Raw genomic sequence first — 27495 nt, forward strand, 5'->3', positions numbered from 1 at the left:
GGTGACAGCTGCTGCCGCTCTGCAGAGAGTAACGATCCGTGGGTTTATATCCATGTGTATAAAATCAGGCTAATTTAAAGATGAATTATGTGTGTGTTTTGGACCTTTTTCTTTTAATGTTAAATGTTTGATGGCTCTTGTCAGGTTGTGTGATCCCCAAATTTGTGTGAGGTTCAAAATGAGTCTGCCTTTAAAGAATCACTAAATCCTCTATCTAGATGAGATGTATTAGAATAAAACTGAATCAATGAAGTCCCCAAGGGCTGCAGAGGGCGAGTGTCTAGGACATGCATTGTGCAAGAGCTTTGGGCCAGTCACCCACCCCACTCCCTTTGGACTCCTGGGGTCTGTGTATGAATGTACCCTCTGCTGGGGTGGAGGGAGGGCACTCTGTGACCTGTTCACCCCGACCTTGCAAACCTTACCCATGGTGCTTAGAAACCAGGGTCAGCTAGAACGCCACCCTGGGATGGCACTTGGCCAGCTCTCAAGTAGATGACGTTAAGAACCATATTTAATGTCCTTCTGTTTTCTGCCATGAGATCATGGTAAACATTACTTTTCATGCTGTAAACCTACCCTGTCCAATACAGTAGCCACTGGCACATGTGACTGTGGAATGCTTGAAGTGTGGCTACTCTGAGTTGACATGGATTGGAAGTACAAAATGCACACCAGATTTTTTTTTTAAAAGACAGCGTGAAGACAGAGTGTAAAATATCACATCATTAAAAAATTTGATTACCTTTTGAAATGATAATGCTTTGGGACTCTTGTGTTGGGTACAATTCATTATTAAAATTCATTACACCTGTTGCTTTTTAAGAATGCATTCAGAAAGTTTAAAATCCTATCAGTGGCTTGCATTCTGTTTTTATTGGGCAGTGCTATTGTGCCATTGAAAATAAAATGATTTAAAAATTGGTAGTAATCACATTTATAGGGCCTTACAAACATCCCATGCTCTTTATATATATGATCTAATTTTGAATCTATGTTTTGAATAGAAAAATAAATAGGTAAGCCTTGTTTCCTACTGTTTTTTACACTAGTATTTTTGTAGAGCCTTTCAAAAATTTTTGAATACAGTGTATTACCTTGTTCAGTTCTTATACCAACCCTGTGAAGTAGGTATTATGATCTTCCCCATTTTAGGAGCTGGAGACTTAGAGAGGTTTAAGTAGCCAACCGTTGGTCCCTTACCTAATACATGGCAGGGCTAAGACTAGGGTTTGACTCCAGGACTGCCTAACAGCAAGGCTTATACACATCAGCAGATATTTTGGTGACTGGACAAAAATGATGCCACTAAATTTCCCTGTGACCCTGGGCAAGTCTGCACATCTTTCTGTGCTCCGCTTTCTCCAGGAAGGGAGTAGGCGCTGCTGGAGATCCTTTCTAGCTCTTTGCGTATGGGAAAGCCCATTTCACTTTTGTGTTTTTGGTTTTACTTTCTCTATTGATCCTCAACTGTCACATCCGGTAAACAACCAGAGGATCAAGAGCAGCAGACTGAGTGGATTAATAGAGTAGATTGAATTATGGGACAGGAGGACAGAGGAGTATTTAGCAGGAGAGGAAGAAGTGAGAAAGGAAGAAAAGAGAAGCAGGAGCAGGAAGTTCACAACGGATGGGAAATTCTCTGAGAGGGCCATCCTGCTGGAAGGGTGGACAGCATGGGAGATACTCACATACGTCAGAGCCCTGAGCTGTGACCCCAGTCTGCCCTCAGCCTCAGCAAAGAGCAACCTTTTATCTTAATACATGGAGAATCCAAGAATGCAGTGCAGAGGCACAAAAGCTTGGAAAAAGACATTTTAGGGAAGGACCAAAGAGAGGCAAAGGCAAGTTCCCACCGCCTAGAGATTAGGCGAATGGGTTCTGGAGGCAACTGGGGTCAAGGCTGGACTTCATCTCTGCTAGCTGTAAGCAGGTTCAAAGCCTTCTGATCTGCAGTATCCCAGGGGCCCTGTGCTCATTTTTGGGTGGCGGGGGGCATCTGACACGTAGCAGTAACAGCCTTGCAGCCATCACATCTTGTTCATTGTGTGCCCAGCTCTCTGCATGAACACAAACATCCAGTGACTTTTGGGGGCTCGGCCTGGGGGCCTGTAAGTACGAATAAGATATAATAGGCTCTTGGCGTCTTGGAAGGATCGTTTGGCTGTATTCTGTTTCAGTCCTGCTGTGTGGCTTTCCATGAAGTTACTTAACTTTTCTGAGCCTTAGGTGGCTCATTTATAAGATGAAATGACTAAAGCAGATGATCTCTAAGGCCTTATTCAACTAAAAAATGGAAATAGGATTTATTCGGTGTTGAGAAAGCTAAGGGGTACTAAGAGATAAACTTCAAATACACACGCTTGCACACACACACACACAAATTTGAGAGATGGTGACCAGCTGTTCTCTTGACTGAAGACAGGACATGAGGCAACATGCTTTGTTTTGGATTAGACATTTGGAAGCCTTTCCTGACTTGGGAGGAAGAGCAATCCGTTATCGGGGCAGGCTTTGGAGTTGCACACTCTGAACTCACAAAAGTAGACAGTTGACTATTTTTCTGACATTCAAATGTGATTTTGTCTTACAGCCTACTCTGACCCTCTGATCTCTAATCTAAGTAGACTCTCATTCTTCCTGTTTTTTTTTTTTTTTTTTTTTCCCCACTGTCTCTTTAGATTGTAACCCACCCAAAGCTCAAGACTGGTACTGGCTTAGATCACACTCACAGTTGCTGGGCTTCGAGGTGTCACTGGAAGTCTTTGTTTGATTCACCCGCTGTGGGTGCTCCAAGCCCAGTGGTTATCATGTAGCAGGTTCTCAGAAAATACCCTGAAACGGTAGCTGGCCGGTGAGTTTCAGACATGGCTGACAAGTGACAGTGATTCTTGATGGCGGTGCATCCTTGACTTACCTTTTATTTTGGTTAAAAAAATCCCAAAGACCTTGTCTGTGAAGTCTCCATAGTCAAGGTACTTGACTGTATCACTGCGCTGTGTGTTTCTTGAGTGTTAATGGCAGGCAGCCCTTCCTTGTGGATTGGGGAGCTGGATTCTATGATGGGTGAGCGAGATAAAAGGAATTTCCATTTTAGTCAAACTAGAGCATTGGGAATAGGCCTTGCTAGTGTTGGTTATTTCCATTTCGTCTCCCTGGTCCACTCTGTCCTTTCTGTGCCCTCAGAGCTGACCTTGGTGGGTTGTGTCATCAACGGGATCTTTGCCTTCTGCTCTCTGGTTGGGGTTGGCCATTGGAGGCCATTGGGAACACATTGGTGGGAAGACATAGGTGGAAGGAGAGAGAGGCTAAGCTCTTTGTCTGCTTGCTTTGGTTCTCACGAGTTCACAGAGGAAGAAACGAACTTCCTTTGGGTTAGGAGTTTGGGGTATTTCTGGAGGAAGTGGTTCAGCTTCTTTTGTGGACAGGATGGCTTTGTCTGGGTGACTGTGGCTCAGCTGGGCTCATAACTGCCAGTCCCAGGTAGCTGATCAAACTTCGATGTCTTCAGAAAAAATGACACAGTGTGTAGGTCTTGCAACTCCCAGCTGTTGACCAGGGGCTTGTTTGGCACTTGTGTTCTCTCTTCCCTTACCTAGAGAGGCCTTTGATTCCCTGATGCTGGGCACCCAGTGTGGCCAAGGAGGGGAGGGGATCGTGGACTTGCCAGACACAAACTGTGATGGAGGGAGAGAATAATAATAATACTTAGTGTATTGCTTTTGACTTTTCAAAGCACTTTGATGTAAAGGAACACGTTTCTCCTCACAGAACATCTGGCCACTGTCATTTGCACTTCGTAGATGTGGAAAAGAGTTCTGGGATCCTCAGAGGTCTTGCCTAAGGTCCCAGGGTCCGAGTGGCCTAAAGCAGGCCTAAGATTGAGCCCCTCTCACGCTTCACCTTGTGCACCTGGCACCTCTCTGCTCTGCCTCTGAGGGCGCAGGCAGGGCTGGGCTCCATGTCTGGTATTGTGAGCTGGAGACAGGGGAGCTGCACAACCTCCCATGTTCCTGTCCTGCTCAGAGGAGAGCGCAGCCTGTCTGAGTCTGACCCTGGTGCTTGGTTCCCACACATGCTCCAGGGTCATCTTCTTGCCTCTCCTGTTTCTCTTGCTGTGAGTGTCCTGACTCTCTGTCTTTATTTTCCAGAAGTGGAACTGCCCCTAAAGAAGGATGGATTCACCTCAGAAAGTACCACCCTTGAGGCCTTGCTCCGAGGGGAGGGTGTAGAGAAGAAGGTGGATGCCAGAGAGGAGGAGAGCATCCAGGAGATACAGGTATTTCTGGGCCCGCCGTGGGGAGCCCCCAGAGTCCCACGGCTGTGCTTCCAGAGCCCTCTGGGCTCGCTCGAGGGCATGGCTCGACCAGCTCATGGCACTGGTCCAGAGCTTGCAAAGTCCTTTCTGATCTAACGTGACCCCCAGAAGAAGCCATTGTTGCCTTCACGTCCATCCTTGTCCCTTCACCTCCCTGTTTCTTCATTTAAGATGTTACTTTCGAGCCTCCAGTATGCCGGGCGCCATGTCCTGAGGCACCATGGTGAGAACAGCAGACTGAGTCTTCAGCCTGTGAAGCAAGTAGCTCGTGGTCCAGGCTTGAAACTCAGGGTTTCACCTGAGTTTCTGCATCCGCTAGGCCCACACGTCTGCCTCAACCTGTCCAGTTCCGCACACCCCTCCCTTGGCTTTGGTTGACCAGGTGTCAGTTTTTCATAGCGCTCCCCACCCTTCCTTCAAGGCCAGCTTGGATGTGTCTGGCCAGGCAGGGTTGGTTACTCCTGTTGCTGTGGCCCCTCCTTGTGCCACAGCGTTACCGAGGCTCTGATCGCCAGCCCCACCCTGGCGGGCTCAGTCCAGTCCTCGTTTGTGGGTCTTGAATCCCCGTGGCCAGACACAGTGGTTGGCACGGAGCATTATAATATTAATTCAAGGGCATTAGTGATCAAACAGAATTGAATTATTAAAATTAAATGAAACATTTTATTCGAATTTTAGCTTTTATATTCTATGTATACATTTATCAGTATTATTTCCCATTTAGCATTCATGGCCATTACATTCATACAAGTTAAATTTTTGTGAGTTGCATCAAGTTGGGGCGCTGCTGGTGCATGGAATGTTGTATCCTGGGCTCTTGTATGCCCCCAGTGGGGTTGGGGGTGCAGTGAAGACCTGGGACAAGTCCAGGAAGCATGCACCACTCCCCTGGCCCACGCCGCGCTCACCTCCTGCTGGCTCTCTGCCTATCGCACAGTGCTTACTGTTTTCTCCACGGCCCTGCTAATGGTGGGGGTGGGGGACCCTTTAGGAGCCAAGTCAGATCCTGCCATTTCTGTGCCCTGCTCTGCCAGAATACAGGCCAGATCCTGCTACCTCTCTCTGACTACCTCTTTCCCTGGCCCTCTGTTCCAGAGTGACTTCTTTGTGCTATTCTGAGAACATGGCAGGCACACTCCTGCCTGGGGCCTGCCTCTGCGCCCTCTGCTTGCAAAGTCCTCTCTCAGGTCCAGCCTCTCCCAGTTCTTGCTCCTCTCTCTTCTGCATGACGTTCCCCTGATGGCCCTTGGGGGCCAGGCACTCCGGCCCTCTAACTCTGTTCTCCTTTCCCATTTTTGGCTTCCCCTACCTCTCATCACCATCTAACATATCTTTAATAGAATGATTTACTATATGATTGTTTATTTAATTCTGTCTGTTTTGCTCGCTAATCTATCTGAAGCACTCTGGGTAATGCAATGTGGTACGATGCAATGATTTCTGTCTCAAGCACCCAACAGTGCCTGGCACATAGTCGGTACACAGTAAATGGTGTTGAATGACTGCATGAGTAAGCAGACTCCCATCCCCCTTTCTCTTTCTACCTGTCCTGCTTTGCTATCTGACTTTTCATCCCCAAGCAGAGCTCTGCCCATGTCATGCCTTTATTTTAAAAACTTAGCCAGAACACTTTTGTTTTCTACTACATAAACCCCAAAGGACGAGCGTGGCCTTCCTGGGCATCTGGCTCTGCTCCTAGGCTGCTTTCAGGCTTCCGCCCTCACTCGTTACTCCCTCTCTGCCTCCGCAGCGCTGTGCCTCTATCTCCATGTGTAGCATCCCTCTTCCGCTCCGTGTGCAAAGATCCCCCCCATCACGCAGGCCCTGCCAGTGCTGACTTCCCCAGGATGCCACGCTTGGCCCCCTGGAGCAGGGGGGATCTCTTCTTGTCTCTGGCATGTTGTGTATCTAGTACTTTCTTCCTTTTTTTTTTGTCTACTCAGGAATACCTCCCATTTTTTGAGTTTTGTCTAAAGATTTATTTATTTGTGCATACAGATCTGGGGTAGAGGCCAGAGGTGCCCCCACGCCATGTGATCACCTCCAGGGCAGGAGGGAATCGAACTCATGTGGAAGTGGCTTTCGCTTCTTAGTGCTGTGCTTTAACCCATTGAACCACTAGGGAGGGCCCTGTCTATATATTTTTTAAGATTTATTTATTTATGCTAACAGAACTGGGGTACAGGCCAGAGGTGTGGTGGGTGAAAGCATTCACCAGAGACAGAGCAGGGAGCAGAACAGGCAGACTGACAAAGTACACTGCTGAGGGGAGCAGCGGGCTGGCCAGGAGAGGTCTGCCGCACCATGTGGGTCAGCTCCCTCGCCAGGGATTGAACTCGTGCTGCAATGGCTTTGGAGAGCTTCATAATGCGGTGCTTTAATCTGTTGTGCCACCAGGGAGAGCCCAGTTTTATCTATTTTTAAGTCAAGGTCTATTACACCTACTTTGCCCATTAGAGTGTTTTTTGCTCAGTTAGTGCAATTTCACTGAATTTAACAGAATTTGTGAGCGGGGCAGAATATTGCCTAGAAACCTGGATGTGGCCATGATGTGGCCTTTCCCTATACCCTGACGGGGGGGTTGAGCTCTTGCAGGCCGCCTGGACCAGTACAAGGGGCCTCACTCTTGACTCACCTTCATCATCATCATCCCTGTGATGTCCACGGTGCACTGAGATGGTGCTAGAGGCTGAAACCAGGACCATAGTCAGGAGAGCTTTTCTGTCTAGATGTTGTTAAACATAAAGGGTATATGTGGAAAATGGACTACATTTGTTTAATTTTCATTCATTCAACCCAAGTTTGTTGAGGGCCTCCTGTGAGCAGACACCGTGCTAGGTTCTGGGGAAACAGAGAAGCTGAGAGAGACCTGTCCCTGCACCCAGCCTTTTCTTCTATCTAGTGTGAGATACAGACAGATAGCATGTGGCCAAGCCGAGAGATCGCATTTCAGGATAAATATACCATGAGAGAGCAGTGTGTGAGATCGTATAAGGGGAGGGATAGATAGATACTAGGTTGTGCGCTAAAAGAAACCAGGTCCCTGGTGGGACCTGGCCGTGTGGCCCTGGAGCAGAGGCCAGGGGGCGCTCTGGGAACTGGCCTGCTGCCTTCTGTCAGGACTTACCCTGAGTCCTATGGGACTAGGAGGAGCTAGCAAAATGAGGCTCCTGGCTCCAAGTGCTTTCTGGGCAGAGAACAGCATACTTGAAGGCTGGGGACAGGTCCATGCCCACTGTGTTGAGGAGACTGACCTGGGGGTGGGAGGGCCCTTCCTGGTGGCGCAATGGGTTAAAGCGCAGCACTATGAAACTAGCCGTGATCACTGCCGCACGAGCTAGATCCCTGGCAAGGCAGGTGACTCACATGGCACAGCAGACCTCTCCTGTTGCGCCCGCTGCTCCCCTCAGTGGTGTACTTAGTCAGTCTGCCCATTCTGTCTCTGGTGAATGCTCTCAACCCTCATACCTCTGGTCTCTACTCCACTGTTGGGTGGCTAGAGCCAGGGAGAGGACTGAGCATAGATTGGACAGTGAGCAGGGACCAGACGACTTGGGATATGGAAGAGACTCTTCATTTCATGGGAAATTAGGAGGAAGCCATCTGAAGGGTTTTAACCAGAACAGTGAATTTGTTTCATAAAGATCCCTGTGGCTGCTGCATGGAGAGGAGACGGGATACAGACCATCAGTGGGAAGAGGGAAATCAATTATGATTTTCAGAGACAGTGGAGTCTTTAAAAAGGAATTCCTTCTTCTGCCTCCTCCCCCCACCCCCCACATAACCACAAACGATTGTTCAACACTGTAAAAACTGTTTAGAGAAACAGCGAGGAAAGTTATTTTAAAATGTGTTTATTTTCCAGATCAGGTCCATGGACAGGGGATGTGCCGGTGTGCTACTGGGGGATGGGCAGCATCTCTAGTTGAACTCCCCTGCCCTTTGCCCCTAATACAGGATGCCCTGGCTTCCTGCACCCCAGATAGGAGCTCGTATGTCAGGAACCCTGGTCCTCCTGTTATGTTGGGAGGCTTCAGGGCCACATCGCAGGAAATGCACACACTCTGGGAGGCTGAGGTCCCTCTGAGCCCAGGGCACAGGCCAGAGGCTCTGGGGGGGGGGTGCGGGGGGGGGAGGGGCCCAGGAGGCCATGGGAAGAGGGAGGGAAGGAGCCCAGGGAGAAGGTGGTGTGGCCCTGGACGCAGAGGCCAGGGGGCGCTCTGGGGACTGGCCTGCTGCCTTCTGTCAGTCTTTCACCTTCCAGCTGAGTCCATATCTCAGGTAATAAATACCTTCATAATAAAAAGTGAGAGTGGACTCAGAATTGTGCAGCGATGCCAGAGTCAATGACCTTTAAATTCGAGGCACTGGGAACTTAGTGTGATTAAAGGACTTTCAAGACCCGGAAAGTTTGGGAGGTGAGGCTATGACAATGACCGAGGGCTAAAGGCAACACCTCGCTGTTACTCCAGCACCCAGTGAAGGCGGCAGGCCTGTGACTGTCGTTGTCTTGCTTCATGATGGCTGGTGTCCCCACGAAGCATGACGCAGAGAGCCCTGCTCTGGCCTGAGCTGATGTTTCCCAGCAGACAAAGCTGCTGCTCTGTTGGATGACCAAGCTTGCCCCCGACATCCTCAGCTGCTTTCAGTTGCTGGCTCCCTAATCAAACATGGTAGAGAATAGGAAGTAGATGTGTTTTGTGTTCCTTGGGAGGGCTGGTAATTACAGTTTCCTGATCCCTGTGATGGGAATACAGTCCTCTGACCAGAGGCGTGGGGATGGTGGCTGCTACCGTACTCCCGGGCTTTGAGGCCAGAGGTATTCATTGTCCAGTGGCCACGAGGGCAGTGGTGGTGGCATCAGACATCAGCGCAGTATGTGGCGCCTTCTGAGCCTTTGCTTCGTGGTGATGGTCACACCACCAGCCCAGGATGGTGCATCTGCAGTTCTGCAGAATATGGTGTGGCTATATTTCAGTCCCATCTGGTGCCCGCCTCTGCCTAAGCCTGGCGGTCTGGTTGACCGGCTTCAGGATGAGCCCTGTTCCTCTCCCTGCCTCAGGGAGTTTGCTAATGCTGTTCCCTCTGACTAGGATACGTTCCTCTCTCTATCCCCAGCTAGTCTTGGCTCATCCTTTACATCTCAGCTTCCCTAGGTTCCTTCCTCAGGTAAGCCTTACCAGGTCCCTGGATTAGGTAAAATTCCCTTCTAGGACTCCCTTGTAGCAACTTGAATGTGCCTGACACTGTAACTCTGGTATGATGAGGCCTGTAGGCTTTTTAAATCTGTCCTCTATTCTCTGGACTGTAGAGTCCACTCTCAACCAGCACTGTAAACTGCGAGTTGTCTGACTCTAGACAAATGCTTGTTGATTGAATGCTTGAATTTCTGTTTTATATCTAGGCAAACAGGCATGAAGAGAGGCCACACAATGAGCCCACGAAGAAACCCGTAGGCCCCGACACAGAATCCAGTGGGCCCCATGCCTCTCTGTCCTGGGTCTGGGTCTGCTATCCCTCACTTAAACTTAGGGTTACATACCTTATCTCCCCTCTTTGCTCCCCTCCCCCAAAGGTATGATGTGTCCCTACAGGAATGGCCTGCCATGACATACGTGGAATTCTCAGACACAAGAACTGAGCACTGAGCAGGGGAATCTGACCTTCCTTTGGCCGTGGTTTGGCTGTATGACCCTGAGCGGTCTGTGCTGTTTTCAGCCCCAGTTCATTCACCTGTAAAACGGAAGTTGGATTTTCTGCTAGTGTGACTCACAGGGCTGTTGATCTTTAAGTGCCATTACGAATAATGTACTACTGTAATGAACAACATTGTTATGTTTTAAAAAATTTAATGTTTTAAAATGTAACAACGGATGCTTATGAACAACACATCAATGTCAGATCTGGTCAAATGAACAAAAATCTGGTCACCAAACAGGGCAGGGCTCCAGAATGATAGAAGACAAAACGTATTTCATATTGTGGAGGTGATGCTTGAGGAAGGGAAAGGAAGTTACATGAAAGAACATTTTGATGAAACATCTCGAGCCCACATTGGACACTGCTCCTACCAGAGTATTCTCTTTTGAGAAAATTCTCCTTAGGCAAAGGCAGTTGAACAAGGTCCTTGCTCTGGGAAGGCTTGGCCAGGAGGGCTGGGGTTTGAGGAGAGGGCCGTCACGTCCTGAGCGCCAAGTCCTGGCAGCATCTTGACCACTTGGATTCCCACGCAATGGAAGTGTCTTTGCTTTGTTAACAAACAACCAGGAAGCAGAACACCCCACATTATGCTCGGATGGTTTCTCCTTTGCATTTAATCTCTCACCCCATCTCTTTGTGTTTCTTGTCATTTCAGAGGGTTTTGGAAAATGATGAAAATGTGGAAGAAGGAAACGAAGAAGAGGATTTAGAAGAGGATATTCCCAAGCGAAAGAATAGGACCAGAGGGCGGGTAAGCAGGGGACGCCAGGTGGGAGGGACAAGGTCTCATGGCCTGGCTGGGCAAACAACTGGCCTGGACCCCAGGTCCTGCTACAGTTAGCTCAAGGTCACAGTCTTCCTTGAGGAACACAGCTGGTCCTCAAAAAAAGCTTTGTTCAGTGTCATTTAGTTATAATGTTGGTGTCAAAAAAAACAGCCCAGGCTGATGTTGAATGAAATGACTATTTAAGGACCTTCTTTCATCATATACATCATTTTACTGAAAGTCACAGTTCCCAAGAACCTTTTGATGACCTTAAGTGAGGACTTTCTTATTAGGGAAGAAAACTCCAGAAGAACCCTGAACACAGGTGATGCCCTGCAAGTGTTTAGAACTTGCAAGTGGGTGAAGAGGCACAGGAAGAAGATGAGGGTGGGTGTGGGTGTTGTGGTGGCACATGGTGAAGGTAGAGGACCAGGATGATGTGGCCTTTGTCTTGCTCCTGTGCCATAAAAGAAGGCTGCAAGTTTCCTGTCCCTGTCTGCCCTGGGCAGACAGGATCAGGAGTTGGGAGTGCACTTTGCTAGGCAGAGAGAGTAAGTGGCAGCTGGAAAGCAGGGCGCGTAGCGATTGGTCCTGGTGGGTTTGGCATGCGTCTTGGAGACATGGGGGCCTGGAAAGCATCAAGAAAAGACCAGAAGCCTGGGAAAAAGACAGAGGGGAAAACCCATGGTGGAAGCAATATGAGTATGAGGGGGTTCACGAAGGAAGGAAGCCAAGCCTTAGTGGTGTACTCATCTTGGTTCTCCAGAGTCCTCGTGTTCAAACCCAAAGGGGTTTTCTGTGGTCACCTTCAGGACTCTTCAAGGGCGTGATTAGTACCAGGCGAAGGGCCTCCAGAGTGAACTGCTGCTTCCCCCCTAGAGAATGAACTGGCCTTGGCCTGTCTGGCCCCTTCAGCTCTGGGCGAGGTAGGCCCCTACCTTCCCACAGACTGAGGCCAGTCCTCAGCGCCCCAGGGTTTCGCTTTAGTGAACCCCAGTCTCTATTTCCATGGTTCGTGGGCCTTTCAGCATCACTACGAGGGTTTATCCAAATGCGGTTCCCTTGGGGTTCACTCTCAGAAGTTCTGATTTAGCAGGTAGGGGTGGGGCCTGGGAAGCTCTGGTTAGCCAGTTCCTAGGTTATGGGACAAGTGCTGTAGTGCCACCCACTGTGAGCTAAGGTGCTTCTAAGATGAGAGTGGCAGTCCTCACATGTGCTCGTTACTGCCCGGTGGCAGCAACCCTCAGTGTTTGACCATCTTCTTTCATCTGTTCTTTCCTCCCGCTTTCTGCTGGTTTGTATGTTTAATACATACATACTGTGTGATACTTTAAAGCAAGCCCTACACATTTTATCATTTAACTTGCACATACCTCCATGTATTTTGCTAACAGATAACTTTATAAAACTCAATAAAAAGAGCGATTCTAGTATCTACCATCCAGTCTGTTCATTTTCTGTTGATCTTATAAAAAAATGCCCATTTTACAGTTGGTGTGTATGGGACGTGAGTGTCTTTTTTGCTCTATAGCATATATCTTCCTTGCTCTACCTTACCACACTCCTATTTTCTTTCATGGCATTGATTTCTTGAAGCACTTGTGTGGCTGGTCTCATAGAATTTCTTAATCAAAATTTGGGTAGACTGGTGGAATTTAATATATTCCTCTAGCTGCATTTCCTAAAAACTGGTGGCTTGAATGAGCCTTGATCAGTTGAGGATAATTATATATAAATATCATGGGCAAGTGTCTCCTCTGGGTGGACTCCTCATTGCCTCACACCAGGAGGTGTCTGTTATCTGTTCTCCAGCTAGTTCTGCTTTCACTGGTTCACCAGCTGATCAGTGGATTTGGGTGTCAGGCTGATTTCTCTTAGAAAGTTCCCCATCAAGGTGTCCCCTAGGTATTGTAGTGCTCATTGAGGAACTTGCCTTGACCTATGGCTTCCTTGGGAGCTACAAAATAATGACTATGGAATGCCACTGTTCAAGGCTAGTTTAGAATGGGGAATTTGGGGCCTTTTGTGAACTCCGAGAATGGATGCCTCCAGACTTGCTCCCTCTCCTCCATCATCCCAAACCAGTGTACCAGAGGAGACTGTGACTGCACTCCCAACCTGAATCTATAGACAACTGGACTTGCAGTCAGCGAATAAGGCTTTGCTGTAGGAACACCAGCAGAACTGGGGCCCGATCCTTGCTGCGATGAGGCTCCAGACGTAAGCTGCTGTGTTCAGAGAGGACCAAGCACCTTATTCTGTATTCTCTTTTTCTCCAAGTCTTTTTGGCAGCACACTTGCCAATATTAAGAGAATGCAGAATATTTCATTTATATGTTTTATATTGATTCATATTGAAATGATGATATTTTTGGATATATTAGGTTAAATAAAATGTTATTGAAATGGATTGCACCTGTTCCTTTTACTCCTTTTTTTTTTCCTAAATAGCTACTGGAAAATTTAAAATGACATATATGGCTTGCATTATTATTTCTATTGGCTGGTGTTGCTTCTTTCATTCCTGAAAGTGGTATTATTACTCCCAGAGAGGTTAAGTAACTTGCTGAGGATCATCCAACCTAGCAAAGAAGGAAGCAAACTTGAATACAGCTCTCTGCTTTTTCCACTAAGTCAGGCCCGGCCTCATGCCCAGCGTGTGGCCTGTGATTAATTTTTTGAATGAATGATTGGATGATGGAAAAAGGAAAAAAAAATAGGTGTTGCACTTCAGTTTCATGGGAGCTGAGAGGCCTGGACACAGTGAGGTGGCTGGATAGGGACCTCCTGAGGCAGGCCAAGGGGCAGCTGTGCAGTGACATTGTGCACATGTCACCCGTGGTGGACCTGTGGCAGGCCCTGGCCAGGTGTGGCCAAGCGCTGAGACTGAATTGGGGTGGGGGAAGATGTTTTACTCACAGCCTCAGTTAAGCCAAACTTTCAAGTGGTATGTTCAACTGCATTAGAAGCTTAAAATCCCCTCCCCTCGCCCCATGTAATACTACTATGATGAAGCAAATAACCTTATATAAATAAAATAGAAATATTAAAAACAATAAAGTGGAGTATTTCAGCTGCTGTTGGCTGCTAGAGAACAACAGTCCCTCCCACTTCTGTGGTCAGGCCTGAGGGGCAGTCAAAGCTCAGAAGGTATGCCCTGACTTCAGCATGAATTTCACACCAGAGCTTGCTGGCCATGCAGGACCCCAGACTCCACTCCAGGGGACACCATTAGAGCCTGCTCTTTAACAAAACCCCTGTGATTTTTTTTTTATTACAAAAGTTTATTTTTACATCATTTTATACATTTTTTTTTCCCATCTCGATTGTAATCCCTGCGGGTTTCCCATCACCAAGTCACCCGTGTTGCCATCACCATAATTCCGTGCATTTCTCCCCCCCCCCCATTTTTGATCCCATTCCCCACTCCACCCCCACAAAATGTCTCTGGTATATGGTTGTTCATTATTTTTGTTATTTTCTCATCTGGTCCATTATACTCCTGCTATGAGTGACACCATCCGGTATTTTTCTTTCTCTTTCTGGCTTATCTCACTAAGCATAATCTTTTCCAGCTCCATCCAAGTTGCTGCAAAAGACATGTGTTTCTCTTTTTTGGTTACTGAGTAATATTCCATTATATATATGTACCACATCTTTTTTATCCAGTCATCTACTTTTGGGCATTTGGGCTGCTTCCATATTTTTCCAATTGTAAATAAAGCAGCAATAAACATGGGGGTACAGGTATCTTTTTCAATCAGTGTTTTTGTGTTTTGGGTAGATACCTAGGAGTGGGATTGCTGGGTCGTAGGGAAGCTCCATGTTTAGCAGTTTGAGGAACCTCCAAACAGTTTTCCATAGTGGTTGTACTAGTTTGCACTCCCACCAGCAGTGCAGGAGAGTTCCTTTTTCTCCACATCCTCGCCAACATTTGTTGTTGCTAGTTGTTTGAAGATGTGCCATTCTCACTGGAAAAACCCTGTCATTTGAATGCGTATTGAGGAAGCCAGAGCTGAAGCAGTGATAACAAGGACAGTTGCTGCCTTGCTTGAACCTGGGTTCAGGTCCCAGCTCCACCACTTAGTAGATTCAGTAACTTCTATGGCCTTGACTCCATGATATAGGTCCTCTGGGCCTCAGTTACATTATCATTAAAATGGAGCAATAATTCACAGCCAGTTTTGAGTTCTTAAAAACACTAGATATTATTAAGAGGCTTCAGGCAAAGGGAACATCTCTTGGAGTTTTGGCAGTGGAGATTCCCTGAGAGGTGAGGGAACTTCAGGTCCAACAATGAACAACTGTGTCCATGGTAACTTTAGCCCAAGAAATGAGAGTTCTTTAAAATTCATGAAATTTCTTTGAGTCACCAGTCTGTCTGCCGTCTACTGGTCTGTCCACCATCCACCCGTCAGTGTATCTATCTATCCATCTTAAAAAATGGCTCAAGTGTGGAGCAGTAGCCCAGCAGCTTGTCCTGAGGGAATGTTTACTGATGCATTATGGTATAATTGGGCATTTCTCATGCTTTAATGTGTAGATGACGCACCTGGTGATCCTGTCAACATCTGCAGATTCTAATGCAGAAGGTCCAAGGCTGGAGACTGAGTTTTGCCTAGTTAACAAGTTCCTGGTGATGCTGATACTGCTGGTCTGAGGATCTCATTTTAAATAACAAAAATTTATGTAGTGGTTCTCAGCTTCTTTTGGTCCCAGGATTTTTTACTTACATAATGCTAGGGTCCCCAAAGCTATTGTTCCAGTGAGTTAAAACTAGTGACACTTACCACACAGAAATCAAAACAGAAAATATGTTAAGAGTACACAGGACTATGACACAGGACTCTCACCATGACATGTAACCTCCAGAGAACATCACTGTGCACTTGTGGCTGAGCATTGTAGCTCCTTCACTCCCCCCACCCCCCCCCACCCCCCAAAGGATCAGGGAACCCTTGACACTTGCTTTGTGAGAGAACAGAGTGAAATATTTCAAGTAACATTTTAGTACTATTACAAAAGTCGTTTTGACATTAAGCCCCTTACTCCACCCCCACCCTCCCAAAAAAAGGATCAGGGCTCCCTTAACACTATGAATCCTGGTTGCGCTTCTTTTAGTTGCATGAAACTCAGTGGTTTAGAAGGAATGGGAACTATTTGAAAAGCTGCTGGGCTGTTGCTCCACATGTGAGCCATTTTTGAAGATTCAGACTTCAGGAAGTGAAAGAAAACAGTAGTGATATTTAGGATTAGGACAGAGGAAGGAGCCAAGGCAACTTCTAGCATCCACTTTTCCTACCCTGTTTTCTCTCACATGACAGCCTTTCCTATTTCTCTTTGCATTGGCCTCATCTTGAGGCTTGATTTATGAGTTTCCAGCTCAAGTGTCCTCTATTAAGCATTTCTTAGTTCCAAGTATGTTGGAGGCAGACACTTACTGGCTAACCTTGGGGTCAGTTGTCTACTCCTGAGTCAGCCAACTAGCTGTGGCCAGTGGGGCAGGACCATGTCATGTCATGGCTGCTGTGGCCCACTCATCTGTGAATGGGAGGTGGAATGGGCTGGGCAGTTCCCAGGGAGGACTGCTATCTTTTGGACAGTTCACTTAAACATTTCCTGTGACAGAGTCTGGAAACCTACATCCCGTTTCTTCTACTGGCTCTGGGACCGCACCAGTCACAAATACTCTTTGAATCTATTTCGTCCAGTGCCAAATGGTAATCGGAACATTCTTTGGTCTAACTCAGAGGACCTACATGAATTAATTAATCTGAAAAAGACTTTTGGCTGCTTTGTGCCCAGGAAAGTGCTAAGTGTTGGGGGCTCATAATAGAGGATGAGAGGCCATCTTTGATAACTGTTTTGGAAATAAATTGAGGAGAAAATACTAATAGTCATGAGGCAATTAGGAAGCAGTAGGCTTCTGACTGTGCACTAAATGCAGGAAAGTTTGAGAGGAGAGAGCGTGATCAAATGGGCAAGAGGGGGAAATGATTGTTGAGCACGTCCTGTAGACAGAGCACTGTCCTCTGTGGTTTCACACTCTGTGCTCTAACAGCCTCAAAGCTCTGTGCTGCAGGTGTTGCCCATTTTACAGCTGAGAAAATTAAAGAAGTGACATGTCCAAAGACACATAGCTAGCGTCTAAAACTATGTCCATCTTTAATTCTGATGTTCCTTTGACTCCCTGTGACAAGAGGGAGCTTCTTGGATAAGTGGGAAGTAGCAGGTGAGCATGTGGATGGAGGAGAGGCTGGCCCATGGTAGGGATGGACAGAAGCAAAGATGCGGCCATAACATGAGCGTGAGGTGGCCCCAGTGGGCTCCGCTAGGTTTGCTTGGAAGGGTCCTTGGGCCTTAGATGGCAACGAGTGAGTGAATGTGTGAATGAATAAATGAATGGCCCTGGGTTCCGACCTTCACTTGTTCAATCTGATTAGTCTGGGAGACCTGCAGGATGGATTGAGGAGGGTAATACAGATGTAGAAGCCCAGCGGATGGGTTATTCGAGGAGTACAGAAGTCAGTTGATGAATTTCTTGATTCAGCTATGGAATAGAAGGGAAATGCCTAAGATGACCTTTGAAGGAGGAATAATAGCAGCTGAATAGAGAGAATGAAGGCGAAAAAATGAAGGTGATTGACGCACCGACCTTCTGATTGATCCATTTATTCAGCAAACATTTATTAAATGCTTCCTCAGTAACTGGCCCCATGCCAGGGTTCGAATATAGTGGTGGCCCAAATAGACGTGTTTTCCACCCTCACATGGGGAGATGCGTGTAATACAATGTTAGCTGAAGCTGAGTGCTGTGATGAAATGTAAAGCAGGGAAAGAGAACAAGGGACAGGCTATGCGCGGACATAGTTGGTCAGGGGGACGTAAGGGGGGGCTTCTCTGAGGAGGTAACAGTACAGCCAGAGAAGTTTCAAAGCTGGAGATGCTCCAGGAGGCTAAGAGAATGGTCACATGAAGAATCCTTTGCAGATCCCCTTAATGCCCTATGGCCATGACCCTCATTTTGCAGTAGAAACTGAGGTGCAGGGAGAGTATGGGTGCACACACAGTCAGCCCTGCAGAGTGAGATTAAACCCTGGCCCTCAGCAGGGCCCTTCCACTGGCAGCTCCCCCAGAAGTCCTCCTGCTTCCAGCCTCACACATCTCTCCTCCTCCCCTCCCAGCAGTATTTTTAGTCTCGCAGAACCCCTTCCCTGAGTCGGCTGTTGCCTTCGTCATTCTGCTTGACTTGCTTTCACCTGCTTCCAGGCGGCTGTGACAGGGCCCCGGGCTGCACCCATCAAACTGTCCCTGGCTTCACTACGGGGGTGTGTGTGTGGGGCGAGGACAGCTGGGGGCGACCAATTGGGTGTCGTGGTGTGGCTGGCGGGTGGCCTGTCAGCGGCTGGGGTGACTGTTAGAGCCTCACAGCTCTCTCCTCAGGTCAACCCTTAGTCTGAGGGTGAAAGGAGGGGGTGGCTGGCTGTTGCCTGCAGGCATGGGGATGGGGAGGCAAAGAGAGAAAGACCAGTGGGAGGAGGGAAAGAAAAAGGTAGAATTTTGTAAGAGGTTTTAGAGAGACAAGCTGAGGAGGTGGTGGAGGTGGTAGCTTGGCAGGTGGTGTTGATTGTGGTGTGTGTGTGTGTGTGTGTGTTATCTCTGACCTGGGGTGCAGGCCTTCCCACTGTGAAGTCCTCAGTGACTATGTGTGAGCATTTGTATGAGTGTGTGTGAGAACATCTTGGACCTTTTGACTGTGAGGTCCCTGAATATGACTTTTCCAGGCCAGTCCCCTGAGACTGCTTGTTTACTCCACACTCCAGTATGTGGCCATATTTTATTTCTTATCTGTGGTGTCTTTCCCTCTGTCCCCAAAGACCCCAGCAGACCTTTTCCTGGGGTGGGAGTTGACTGCACCTCACTACCAGAGAATGACCTGGAAGAGGCAAGGTGTTACACACGTGACCAGTGTGGGACTTACGAATGTGTAAAAAACCTTGCTGAGTTCTCATAGCCACTTTCCTGGGGACTTCAGAGCTGCCAGCTTCTCTCTGGCTGGTCCTTGCTCTTTGTGAAGGTAGAGCTATTCTACTCCCCGATCTCAGGCTACACCGCCCATTTCTAGAGATGTGTTGGGATCAGGAGTGCAGCCCCAGGAAGCTGTGAGGTGTCAAGCTCTGTGTTGCTGGTGGAGGCCTGAGGAAGACTGAAGAGGAGGCCCTGGATGACATCTTTCCCTATGGGGTAGGCCAAGTGGGGCAGGGGACTTGCCTGCCTGGCCAGACTCATGCCTTGGACCTGGGTACTGGACCCGACTGACTCTTGAGGGACTGAGAGGGCCCTCTGCAAAGAGCTTGTGTGATGACTGCACTATGTGCTGACTGCACTATGGTCAGCCAAGGGGACTGGGCTTGGTGTCTTCGTGTGGTATCAGTGCAGCTGGAAGTCCTGGGAGCTGGGGGAATGGAGGTGTGTGTGTGTGCACACGCGTGAACTCGGTGCAGGCTTTGCAGTCAGACTCTCCTGAGTTTACACCCTGCTCTGTGTTGGTAGCTGAGCCCCTTGGGGCAAGCTGCTTAACCTCTCTGATGCTCCTGTCTCCTGATCTGTAAAATCACAAAGCACCAACCTCTGAGCTACTCCAGCTGAATAGATGAGTGACCTGAAGCACGTTCGCTAGCCTCTGGGGCCTTGCTCTTCTCACCTGTAGAATGAGTAGTTATTGGTGCTGATGCAGGTTGAATGAGGAGATGGGGCCAGCGCTGAGCGTCTCACCGGGCACGTGAGCTGGGATTATGGTGATTGTCATAATAACAAGTGTCCCTGTCCCTGTGTCTCTCCAGGCCCGTGGCTCTGCAGGGGGCAGGAGGAGGCACGATGCCGCCTCCCAGGAGGACCATGACAAGCCCTACGTCTGTGACAGTAAGTACGGGCAGGGGTGCCTTCCCTCCCGGGCCCTGCCCGCCCCCTGTGCTTCCTGGTGTCAGCCCCCTGGCCTCAGGCTCGCTGCTGCTCCTCTTCGGTCTGCTCCGCCATTCCCATGCCTGCTGCCCTCACCACCTCCTCTTGCTGCTGCTGCTGCTGCTGGCTGCTGCATTTCTGCATGAGGGAGAAGCAAGCTGGGGAGGCCTTTGTGCCCTGCTCCTCTCTGGCAGTGCCCTCCTTTGTGGCTTCTCTCCGACTCTCTTTACTTTGTCTCCATAAGATTCATCCTCTATTTCTTTCTCTATTTCAGAGAGTTACAAACAAAAGCATAACTCAAAATCCTCCGACAAAGGTACTTGGCTGCTGTGACTTTTCATTTGTTTCCTTTTCATTTCATTTCTCCGTCTCTGTCTCTCTCTCTCCGTCCTGTCCTGGTAGGGCAAATTACGAATCTCTGATGATGACTTAGATCCGTACCTGGCCCCTCAGTCCATCTCCAGCTGTTCTTGCTTGCTTCCTAAGTGTTTTCTGGAGGGCGACTGCTGGCCCCCGGTTTACTGCCCACAGACAGAGCAGCGAGCGGGCAACAGGCTCCTCCAGAGCCCTTCTGCTTCGGCGGGATGACCCTCAGCTCCAGCAAGTTTCCTCACCTGCCAGAGCACTGGCTGGTGGGTGCAAATCTTGCCCTAGTTCCCTTTCGCACTTCATCAGGCTCATCTGTTAGTTCCACTGCCAGGGCAGCCTTCAGGCCCTGGCCACCTTCCCTGCCCTGCTTCTCCTCTCTGCAGTCACAGGGACACGATTGAGGCAGGACCCTGCACAGTGGTGCCGCCAGGCTGTGTCTGCCTTGCCAGTGTCTGTGTCTCCATGAAATCACATGCCCGGAGAAGGTGGGCATGGGGAGTTCATCGAGTGATGTCCTGTCCCCCTTCTTCACTGACCTCTTTTGACTTCAAGAAGTTGTTCTGTGTCTGGTAGGAGAACATTTTGCTAGAACTCCAATTCCATGACGCTCTAAATACACCGAGCAGGTGACATTCCTGTGTGCGTGCCTGAAGGTCACGTCTCCATCCCAAAGCCGCTCAGGTCCAGGAGTAGGAGGGCGCAGAGCGTGGGGTCTTGGCACATCAGGAGGGGCCTGCTCGTGTTTGGGCCTAACTTCACGACAGGGGTTCAGTTTCGTTCAGGTGCATCAAAACCCAAGCATGCTAGCCCTTGGCCTCTGGCTTGGGGTGGGGAGGGCCCCGGAGACTCCCCAGCTGTGCCTGTGCCTGGAGCAGAGACATTGGGAATGCTAACAGCTACTTCAGAACCGGGACAGGGCCCTGGGCTTGTCTTATAAAAAGCTTTATTTTCATGACGTGATTGTCCGCTACCATAGATAATGCCGTTATAGACACTATCTCAATTGCTCTTACTGGATTCTCAGCCGATAATAATTCCACATATGCTCAGACACACCCGTGTGCCCGTCTTTCACCCAATCTCACTTCCTCCCTTCACTCCTTTGTCTCTGACGTCTGTCTCCATGTGCGTTGTCTCCACAAAGCTCCCTTTAAGGATGTCTCCCTCTTGCCTGCTCTCCTCTTTCTATACAAAGTGCTTGCATCACGGCCTCTCCCCCATACTCCTGTGGCTTTGTTTAGGGGGCTCTCTGTGCCATTTGCTTTTCCTGTCCCCCCCGCCCTCACAAGCTCTCTTCCTCCTCCTGTTTACCTTGTGCTGCTTGGGAGACCTAATCGCAGGCCTGATCCTGGCTTTCTGGAAGTCTCAGACGCTGATTTCTTGGCTCTGCTTGCTCCAGCGCTGCCTCCCTCTTCCTCCCTTGGTGGAAGCAAGGTCCCCTGTAGATTGCCCTTCTCTGTTCTGGCTCTCTTAGGAAGTTGTGTGGCAGCTCTGTGATTAATAGATTTATTTTTATCTGGTGCCCTTCAGACATGTGATCCTTTGGGATAGAAATGACCTTTGGAGAGGTCATGAGGCCCATCCCTCCACCCTTGAACTGAGCAAGGAATGCTTTTAATAACTCTAATGCATCCTAAGTAAGAGAGGTGTCCGGTCACCTCCTGGAATGTCTCCTGGGATGGTGTTGCCATCAGCTGCCCTTTCTTCCATGTCTCCAACTGTGCTTTGCGTGATTGTTTTCTCCTTAATAGGAGCTGAGATTTCCCCCTATGGACCCTTTATCTTTGGGGCCTCTTTTCCTAATAAGTAGGCGTAGCCAGCGGTTTGTCTGTTTTGGAGGCCCACTTAACATCCCTGGATTCTTGGTTTACTCAAGGCCACATCCCATAATCTCTGCGATGGCGTGCTCTGAATTCCCTTCCAGGTTTATATTTAAGATCAGCACTCCCAGTGGAAGTTACGCCAAGGCCAAGTGGCTCAGGGAGTAACAGACACAGTTCCTTGTTTATTTTACACATTGGCTCTTAGCACAACCCCAGTGTAGAGAATGAAGGTATTGGGTCACCCCGCGGCACTGTGCACTGTCTCATTAATGTCCACGCAGTGCCTGTCCTAACCCCCATGTTAATGCCTCTCCAGGTATGTGTTCTTTTCCACTTATGCATTTGATGACCCCTCCTTCCATAAATCACTCTACATTTGGCACTTTTGGGTTTCAATCAAGAGATACAATAATATCTGATGCCAATATATAAGATTCAAGAAAGGCAAATTTAAAGACATTGCCCAGTAGTTTAATTTCATTTTCCATAGATCTACAATCCTTGCCGTTTTGAATCATATATGGTCTGATTTGCATAATCCCCATTCCATCTTTCTCATTATTTATGAAAAGATTAGGCCACCTTGGACCCTACCACCTCTTTCTGGGTTTAGATTGGGAAGTAGTAGTTATTCTTCAGATGTGAGTGTATTGAACCCTCCCTGGCATATATTCTTAAATGTAGCCTTATTATGTTTGGTCCAAGCGTGCCTTTCAAGATGGGTGGTTGAAATATTACCGAGCTTCTAATGTAGGTGATAGATAGTTCGTCTGTTGCCTTTCACTCAGCCATTGAATTTAATCCCTCCTGGAGAACTGTTAAATCATCTGGACATAATTTATTTTTCACCCAATCTTTGGGATGTGTGTAGATGAATACTTGATTTTCTAGAAGTAACCAATCTCCATTAATTTCCTGATGCTTATCAAGTTTAAGATTAGGTTTTGTTTCATCTCTTTCAATCTCTTGCTTAAGGACAAGTATTCATTACCCACAAGCAACACAGAGTGGCAATATGACTTTGTAGGGAAGTTGTCATGGTTGTTCAGAGTCGACGTGGACCACCCACATGGGGATAGCCTAGATGTTTGTTACAGTGTTGTTCCCTGGCCTTCTCCTAGAAGACCTTCCCCTTCCTCTGTATCAGAACCACCATGGGCAGGTCAAGGCACCTGCATTTCTCAGAATTCCACAGGGGACATTTAGGAACATTGACTTTTGAGACCGTGGTTTACTTCATTCAAATGCAAAGAGTTAAGGACTCTCCCTACTTACTACCGGACTTTTTTTTTTTTTTTTTGCTTTTTTTGTGTCTGGAATTGCTAGAGTCTAAGGCATTCTCTAGGCCCAGTGCCATGGGTTTGAACCACTGTTTTACTTGGTCTCTTTAAAATTATTGCTTCCCAGTTCTTTCAGCATTTGATATAAATCTCAGCAGTCTAATATTAAACTTAGCAAAGCAACACTTGACTTTAATTTACTTAATAACTTAAAATCCTGAAAGTATCATTAACACCACTTTATGGTAGGAAAGTACTTGGGGGATAGATATCTGAAAGGAATTGTTGGGTTGGTTGACTGGGGTGTTTTAAAAATCATTTGAAATTGTCTCTTCTCTTTCTAACCTGCTCCCTACCCCAAATTTTCTGTTAACACCATTGGGTCAGACTTCTTATAAGACACCCACTTTTCATTTTTCTGTTTTCAAGGAGCGTCATAGGAGAGAAGAGTGGTGGTGATGGGGTGATACCCAGAGAGAGGGAGAATGTCTTGAGACTAAGCATTGCTTATTTTAGGAGGAACAGATCACCTATTTACTTTTTTTTTTTTTTTTTTTTTTTTTTTGCTGGGCATAGTGGAAGTGATTTGTGAGATTTTTTTCCCCCTCAGTGTTTTCTTGGAGAATTAACAAAAAATTATATTTAATTTTATTGTGCAGTGGATATTTAAAAACATCTACCCTCAACAAATTTTAAAGCCTGTAGTACAATGACATACAGCAGGTCTCTAGTGCTTATTCATCTTGCTTGACTGAAATGTACTTGTTGGCCTACAGCTTCCTACCTCCTCTCTCTACTAGCCCATGGCTAGTACTACTCCACCTTTGATGCGGTGAATTTGACTATTTTGGATTGTTCACATAAGTAGAGTCATTTTTCCGTGACAGGTTTATTTCACTTTTCTATATTTTTAAGGATGGCTAGAATTCCTCTCTATGTACACACCCATTTTCTTTTTCCATTCATCTACTGATGGACCTTAAATTAAGGTGGCTTCCATATTGTGAGTAGTGTTGCAGTGAACACAGGAGTGCTAATATCTCTTTGAGATCCTGATTTCAATTCTTTTTTTTTTTTAAAGATTTATTTATTTATGTATACAGAACTGGGGTACAAGCCAGAGGTGCAGGGGCGGTGAGAGGCTGCCTAACAGAGACCGAGTGGGGAGCAGAACAGGCAGATCGACGAAGTACACTGCTGAGGGGAGCAGCGGGCGCGTCAGGAGAGGTCTGCCACGCCATGTGGTCACCTCCGGGACTGGGGATCAAACTTGCAGTGAAGTGACTGCGGCCAGCTTGCAGTGTTGTGTCCTAACCCGTTGCCCCACCGGGGCGGGGTAGGTGTGTGTGTGTTGATTTCAGTTCTTTTTGATACCCAGAAGAGGGGTTATTGGCTCATATGATAATTCTAGTTTTAATTTTTGGGGGGCTCTCCATACTGTTTTCCAAAGCAGCTGCACCATTTTGCATTTCTACCAACAGTGTACAAGGTCTTCAATTTCTCCACATCCTCATCGGCACTTGTCTTCTGCTCCTAGCTTTTCAAGCTCCTAGCAAGTGAGAACACTTGCTAATGGGGGTGTAAGCACTGTTGCGAGCATTTTTTTTTTTTTTTTTGCTGTCTATTCTGTGTATATTTTACTTTTCAGAAAATCTCATTTTTGGCTGGACTCAGGTTTAGAGATGGAAATTCTCAAAGTCAAGACCGCCTCTGCCCCCTGGCAATCTATCCTGGCATTTTCCTTTGGCCTCCTTCACTTGCTTGGCTCAAAGTTCACATGCTCTGCAACCTCTTCCTTGCTTTTCTCACTGCGCTGTTTCTTCAGAGAATGTTTGTATTGGGAACCGCTGGCTTTACAAGACTTGAGTGTTGGGTGCTTTGGTCCTGGATTTTTTACCTTCTTTTAGGGTTTTGCATAACATACTGGCAGGCATCTGCTTATTTAGAGAGAATGAGAGATTTGCAGATTATGCCAGCTCCTTTGGGCTCCAGGTGACTAGGCTCAGTAGTACCAGCAAGTCCAGGAATAGCCTTCTTCCCTTTTCCTACAACGACAGAGCTGAGAATGCTCAGAGTGGCACTTACAATGCAACCCTGAACAGATTTGCACGTTCTTTCTCCAGTCCTCCTTCATCTCTCCCAGGAGTGCCTCTTAGTAGCAGGAGAACCCACCCATGGGTCAGGACTCCTGCTTCCTGGGGAAACCTTGTCTATGGTTTCCACCACTGATTCAGACCACATAACCCTCCGTTCTTCACTAGCAGCAACTTCCGTGGCCACATGCTTCTCATAAAAGGTACGAAGTTTGCATTCCTTCCCCTCTTCAGTGAGTTTCTGGCAGCAGGTGACTGGGAAAGAGATGTTAAGCTTTATCTCCAAGCAGCCTTGGAGGTGCTGCGGGAAAAAGACTGTTGAGACATTTTACATATGCTGTTTTTGCAAATCCTCATTTTAACCTTAAGAGGCAGGAGTGGTTGATCTCACTCTGCTGTAAAGAAACTGAGGCTCAGGAGGCAAAGGGGCTTGTCTGGTGCCGAACGGCTCATTGATGCTAAATCTGGTTTCATAACCTGGAGCTGATATCTGCACACAAGTTGCTGGTTATAGATGCCTTCCTCCTCTGGACGTTGGCTTTGCAGAGAGCTGAGGAAAAAGCATGTTTTAAAAATGTACATCTTGTTTGAGGTGCGGCCCTGTCCACCGTTGACAGACAGCTTCCGGTGTCTTGGTTTCAGGTCAGCAGGCTGGACTCAGGGAGTAATTAGACCCGAAGTGGAATGGAGTGGATGAAATCATTTTGAACCTTTTAAATTTAAATTTACGAAAATCATGACCCCCTCACCAAATAAATTGGGGCATCTGGGTAGATCCATGGCAAAAGGTGAACTGACTTGATGGAGGCCCTCATGGGAGCGTGGCTCACCTCTGAGCTATGTCTGGTATTCTCACTTCAGGAGTGAGTCCTCCCACCTCAGCCTCCATATCAGTAAGAACTTTGCTCCCCGTCACCCTGACCCCTCGGACACGCATCCAGTTGTGTGACCTGTGACTGAAAATGTGGCTGCTTCACAATGTTGTCTCCTTTCTGGAACTCCTGTGGGGGGTATATCTGTGTCCAATTGGTGCAGTTTTAGAATAGGGTCTGAGGTCATTTTAAAATTTGTTGCTTTTTTTTTTTTAAGATTTATTTATTTATGCATACAGAACTAGGGTACGGGCCAGAGTTGCAGGGATGGTGAGAGGATTCACCAGAGACAGAGTGGGGAGCAGAACAGGCAGACTGACAAAGTACACTGCTGAGGGGAGCAGTGGACGTGACAGCAGAGGTCTGCTGCACCATTTGGGTCACTTCCGGGGCGGGGATTGAACTCGTGCTGAAGTAACTTTAGCCTTTTAGTGCTGTGCTTTAACTTGCTGTGCCCCCAGGGAGGGCCCATAAAATTTATTGCTTTTTGAAGGTGGCCTACTGGAGGGAGGACTACAGGCCAAGAGTCCAATACTGATTCTACTCCTCAGTGGTCACAGTTTATCTGTTGTCAGTGAGGGGTGAGGGGGCTTCCTTTTTTGTTTTCAGACCTTCCCCGTCAGCAACCCTTCCCCTCTCTGGGCTCCTTTCTTCCTAGGCAGCTGTTTAATAGTGAGGCTTTTAGGCTGGGAGATCAGATGTTGGACTTAAGCAGACTCCCAGGCACGGCCTACAAAAGCCAGGGCTGGGTGGAGAGGTGCATGCGGTCTCCACAGCTTGCACCAGAGGCAGCTCCAGGACATCTGCTTGGCCTTAGCCTCCTTAAACTTACTCTGGTTTCCCCATACTTGAATGCACAGGGAGAGTCAGTCTTATTGAGATCATTTTTGAGGGCACTGGGGCCCCACATTCTCTAAGGCTCAGGTGCTTTTAGCTTCCAGCAGCAGTGGAGAAGGCAATTCTGCGGCCTTCAGGCTGGCTGTCCTTGTTGCTGAAGGGATGTGGGCTCATCACTTGGTTGTCGCACTATTATCTTGCAGGTGCTTGCATGGGGGGTGCCGGGGGGACGGTGGGAAAGGTGCTGGGCCCCAGAAACTTGATTTGTGGAGCAGAGCCGGTGGCCTGAGATTGATCCCTGGGGATTGAGTCTATTTGTTACATCAGAGCTTGGCCTGTTTAAATATTTAAATGCCATCGTGTGTCATGGACACAGGTTATAGAGCTCTAGCAGGACTGGCTGGAGGCAGGAGAGGGGCCGAAGTTACCCCTTGAGTTTCCTTTTTTTTTTTTCCCCCTTTTTTTTTTTTTTTAAG

The 27495-nt window shown here is 47.8% G+C and overlaps 1 protein-coding gene across 1 annotated transcript in view; it reads left to right on the plus strand.

The window, feature by feature from the left end:
* The window catches only part of DPF3 (D4, zinc and double PHD fingers, family 3), a 97833-nt gene that overhangs the window by 26892 nt on the left and 43446 nt on the right, over window positions 1-27495 (plus strand). The window contains exons 4-7 of the mRNA XM_012724394.1: window positions 4152-4279; window positions 10674-10769; window positions 19628-19706; window positions 20020-20061. Of these exons, the coding sequence (XP_012579848.1) occupies window positions 4152-4279; window positions 10674-10769; window positions 19628-19706; window positions 20020-20061 (345 nt within the window). The remainder of the gene's footprint in view (window positions 1-4151; window positions 4280-10673; window positions 10770-19627; window positions 19707-20019; window positions 20062-27495) is intronic.

Source organism: Condylura cristata, unplaced genomic scaffold (genome assembly GCF_000260355.1).
Source record: "Condylura cristata isolate star-nosed mole 26May11 unplaced genomic scaffold, ConCri1.0 scaffold00013, whole genome shotgun sequence".
Lineage (NCBI taxonomy): Eukaryota > Metazoa > Chordata > Mammalia > Eulipotyphla > Talpidae > Condylura > Condylura cristata.